Genomic DNA, 4,796 nt, shown 5'->3' on the forward strand with positions numbered 1-4,796 from the left:
GAACATCCCTACTGCAGCAGGACCACAGTCAGGTGAAGGGAGCAGGTGGAGAAGGCCTTGGGCCTCCCCTCTGCCAAGCGAATCTTCAGGTTGGCGGCCACCATGAAGACAGAAGAGGGAATGATAAACAGGAAGGGGATGGCCAGGACGGGAATGCTGACCATATAATTTGTGGGGTAAGTTTAATTTACATTTCATTTTAATCTCATAACACCTCACTGGATCTGTTGATCAATGTTTAGTGCTTCAACTCCACAGCTGAGGAAGCCACAATCCCCATAGGTGGGTTGACTCATCCAAGTTTGCACAGCTGGCCAGTGGCTGATTTGAAATTTTAAACCACGACTTCTGATGTCCTATCTCACCCTCTTCTGTCTATTTGTGTGAACAAGAAGAGGATTTGAGGGACCACACAGTGGCCATCTAAAGCTGAGTTACAGCCTGCCTGATATTTTTAGTTAAAAAAGGGAATATTTTTTAAAATAACTATTTTCTATAAACAAGGCAGTAGGGCCATTGCTTGCTTAGTTCAGGCTGTTAGAACAAAGCGCCACATACTGGGTGGCTTCTAAACAACAGAAACTTATTTCTCACGATTCTGGAGGCTGTAATTCTGAGTTCAGAGTGCCACATGGTTGGGTGAGGGCCCTCTTCCACACTCTCAATTATATCCTCATACAGTAGAAGGAGCTAGGGAGCTTTGTATGATTTCTGTTACAAGAGCGCTAATACCATTCATGAGGACTCCACTCTCATCACCTAATTACCTCCAAGAGAGTATCACCTCCAAATTCCATCACATCAGGGATTATATTCAATATATGAATTTTGAGGGAACACTAACAACATTCGGCTCATACTAGGCCACTTCCTTTCCATAGCTAATGCCACTAGGTGTCATTCCAGTAGGCTCAGACCAATGAGTAAATAAAATCAAATTAAAATATGATGACATTATTTTATGCTGTTCAAATTTGATTCCACTGGAATATCATTATGAAACTGGAGCACATTGATGGATGTGTAATGCAAGAAAAGAAAACCAATCATGTCCAAATCCTGTACGGCAAGTACAAGACTGGCTTGTTATTAATGCAGGATATATGTATTCCAACTCTTGTATAAAAATGATAACCAGAAACTTTCTCTTCTCCAATTCCTACCCAGACCCTGGTTAAGTAAAATAGTGTTTATGGAGGATTTCCTGAAAGACATGCTGGCCAGTCAGGCTCTAACAGTTTAGGTTTATTCCCTAAAATCAAATTAGAAAATTTGAGAGATATATCCTTTTATTGACCATAGCCATCCCTTCCAGAACTGCTTTTAAGTGACTTAAAGATCAATGTCACACCATCAGCTTACACTGGGAATGAGCCCTAGAAAATTCATCTCATATTTACTGTATGTTATCATGGTTAAGGTTACAGGCTTTGAAGTTAGATGATGACAGCACTTACTAGCTGTGCAATCTTGGGAAAATTACTTAATCTTTCTAAGCCTCAGTTCTTTACATATAAAATACAGATAATAATGGTAATTATCTTATAAGATATTGTGGGAATCAAATGAGTTAAAATGTACTAAGCACCTAAACAATGTCTGGTATATCCTTCAGTGCTCAATAAATGATCGCTAGTGTTATTATAATTGCTGCTATGTTGTTTAATATGAAATATCCTCCTTTGAAAAATTACGGGAAAAGATTCTCTTATATCTGAGATTTAACCAAAAAAAAACGCATTAATACTTCTCCATATTTCTACTATATATTATTATATGAGCTCTGAATTGTCCAACAGGATTGAATTTTATTCTTATCCTTAGCTAGTAGAAATCCCAGATACCTGTAGGTGACTGAGGTATAGACTGCAGAGAGCACATGGTTTGCATTTCTGCACAGCAATTCTACTGCTATATTCTCTGTAATCCTGTCTAAATTTTTCCTTTACCCCAATATTCTTGCCTGTGTGTTTTTAACATTTGTATCGGATATATTTTTAAGCTGTTTCACGTTTTTTTGTGGAAGCAGATTGGAAACAGAATAAATTAAAAATAGAGAAGTAATGTATTAATTTCAACAAACACCATTGCTATCAATAAAATATCTGTTGAATCTCTGCACAAACACAACTAAAAATACTTGGATGAAAATAAATAAATAAATAAATAAATAAATAAATAAATAAATAAATAAATATAAAAATGAAAACACTTGGATGCCCCAGGAATTCTTGCCATCAGGACTCCATATTACCCCTCTTTCTCACGTGTAACATAGTCAGATATGGAATAGGCTAGTTTTTATCATCAATTGCACTTGCAACATCAAGAAGTGAACGGGATTCTCTTCTTTTTGTCTTACTAAGGAAGGGATCTTGAAAATGCCTCTCCCTACTCTCACTTCTTCTGGTCCCCGCCACCAATCTCCCTAACAGCCCTGCTCATTGCCCATTTGGGTTCTCCTGCGAGAGTCACAAGAGCCATCTGGTGTCATGAAAAGCACCTGATTCTACTGCTTTGGGAAGGGCGGATGTGACCAGCGAGAAGGCGGGTCTTGAAAAACTTGGTAAAAGCCGTTTGTTCAAGCACCAATTGACAGAGGATTTAAATAAATAAATAAACAAATATTGATCGTGGTTTCTTCTGTACTTTCCTATTACATCTTTACACATTCATTATCTCACTGGACTGTCAACCCAACCCCCTTGAGGTAGGAAGGCTGCTGTTATCACCATCTTCTCTCTTTCATGAAGGAAAGGTTAGGACTCAAGTTTGTGGTTGGACCTTAAGGCTAGGTACCCAGCACTTACCAGAAAATACAAAGAAAGAATAAGCCATTTCTTTCACCCTGAGGGGCCTTATAGACTTATTTTTTTATTTTAAATTCAATTAGCCAACATATCATACATCATTAGTTTCAGAGGTAGTGTTCAATAATTCATCAGCTGTGTAGAACACCCAGTGCTCATCACATCACGTGCCCTCCTTAACGCCCATCACCCACTTACAGACTTATTACGGAGGCAATGCCAAAGCACATGAAACTTGGTTGTATAAAAAGAAGTATGATTTAGTGAAAAGAGGAAGATCGCCGTCAAAGGAGTGGCCAGATGGACTTTATTAAGGCGGTGGGACTTGAGCAGGCAAAGAGAGGGGTCAAAAGATATTTGAATACGTGACTCCATTGGGCCTGCATCTGTCAGGGAGGTAGGCTCTTCAAACAGGTAACAGGCCAGCATCCATTATATCAACTGCAACTGTGTCCCTGTGTGTCCAGTCATTCATCCTTTTCTTCACTGACACTCCTGTCCAGTCCTTATTCTAAGTCATATGAGAGACGAGGCTGGCTAAGTAGGCAGGGTCAATCCAGGGCTTCCACTCTGGACGCCACTAAAAAGCAGAGGAATTCACACTGAAGAGCATTTTGCAGGCTGAGAGAGCCATGGAGACGGTTATCTCTCCACCCCCTTCTTTTTAGCTTTGGAGTTTTCCTGTCCTTTACATCATGCCCTTATTCCTGGTTTGGGGAATATTTTTTCTAGGAAGAAATATTTCTGGTTTCCTGACCCAGCACATTCTTGCCATAAGTCTCCTTATTGCATCAGTCACCTCTTGATTCCTTATGCTATAGATCAAGGGGTTTAGCACTGGGGAGAAAAAGGTGTAGACAACGGACACTGCCCGGCCCTCTTCTGGGGAGTAGCTGGAGCTGGGGCGAAGGTAGATGAGGCTGCAACACCCATATTGCAGGAGAACGACGATAAGGTGGGAGGAGCAGGTGGAGAAAGCCCGGCGCTTTCCCTCAGCTGAATTCATCCTCAGGATGGTGGCCACGATGCAGCCATAGGAGAGGCAGATGAGGAGGAAGGGGACAGCCACAGCCACCACACTGATGACGTAGAGAGCTGCCTCATGCAGGCGGGTGTCTGTGCAGGCCAGGCGCATGACTGCAGGCATGTCACAGAAAAAGTGGTGGATCTCATTGTGGCCGCAGAATGGAAGGTGGCAGATCAGAATTGTCAAGGGCAGTGACAACAGGAATCCCAGCCCCAACGAGCCCAAAGTCATCTGCCCACAGAGCTCCCAACTCATGATGAGGTTGTAGTGCAATGGATGGCAGATTGCCACGTACCTGTCGTAGGCCATGACAGCAAGCAGGACACAGTCAGACCCACCAAGAAGGATGAACAAGAACATCTGGGCCCCACAGCCAGGGAGAGAGATAAGCATCCGCCCCATGGAAAGGATGCCAGCCAGAGTCAGGGGAGCAATGTTGGTAGAGTAGCCAATCTCCAGCACAGCCAGTACAAAAAGGAAGAAGTACATCGGGGTATGGAGGGAGTGATCTCTCCAGACCGTCAGCCCAATGGTCATGTTTCCAACAAGACTTCCTAAGTACAACAGCAAGAAGGCCACAAATAGGAGGGGAACCACCGCTGGGTCTGTGGAGAAGGGGTGGAAGTGGAACTGGACCACTCCCGTCTGGTTTTCCTCTTCCATGAGACCTGGTATGAGGAAAGAAGTCGTGGGAAAAGTGACTCTCCTGTCCTTGAACCTGGAACAGGCCCAGCCGTGTGAAAAACACAGTCTGCAATCCCTGAGTACTTACCCTCACTGCTTCCTTTGGAGTTCAGCTACTGTTATCTCGCCCGGCCACTGCTTACTCCACTAGCTGTGTGACCTTGGAGAAGTTACAGACTCCAGCGCTCTCCTTTTAATCACCGGGAGAGTGTAACACCCACCTCCAGGGCGTGGTGAAAATTAAATGAGCTCCCATGTCTGAAAGTGCCAAGCCT

The 4,796-nt window shown here is 43.0% G+C and overlaps 1 protein-coding gene across 1 annotated transcript; it reads right to left on the minus strand.

Annotated features, from left to right (window-relative positions):
- Nucleotides 1-3,498: 3,498 nt before the first annotated feature.
- Nucleotides 3,499-4,500, minus strand: LOC129494170 (olfactory receptor 10V1-like). The gene has a single exon (XM_055300926.1). The coding sequence runs from the start codon at nucleotides 4,498-4,500 to the stop codon at nucleotides 3,499-3,501; it is 1,002 nt and encodes a 333-aa protein (XP_055156901.1).
- Nucleotides 4,501-4,796: the final 296 nt, after the last annotated feature.

Source organism: Nyctereutes procyonoides, unplaced genomic scaffold (assembly GCF_905146905.1).
Source record: "Nyctereutes procyonoides isolate TBG_1078 unplaced genomic scaffold, NYPRO_anot_genome, whole genome shotgun sequence".
NCBI lineage: Eukaryota > Metazoa > Chordata > Mammalia > Carnivora > Canidae > Nyctereutes > Nyctereutes procyonoides.

What these genes read in the sequence shown, in the direction of transcription:
- LOC129494170 (XM_055300926.1), bottom strand. Translation starts at nt 4,500, where the DNA reads ATGGAAGAGGAAAACCAGACGGGAGTGGTCCAGTTCCACTTCCACCCC.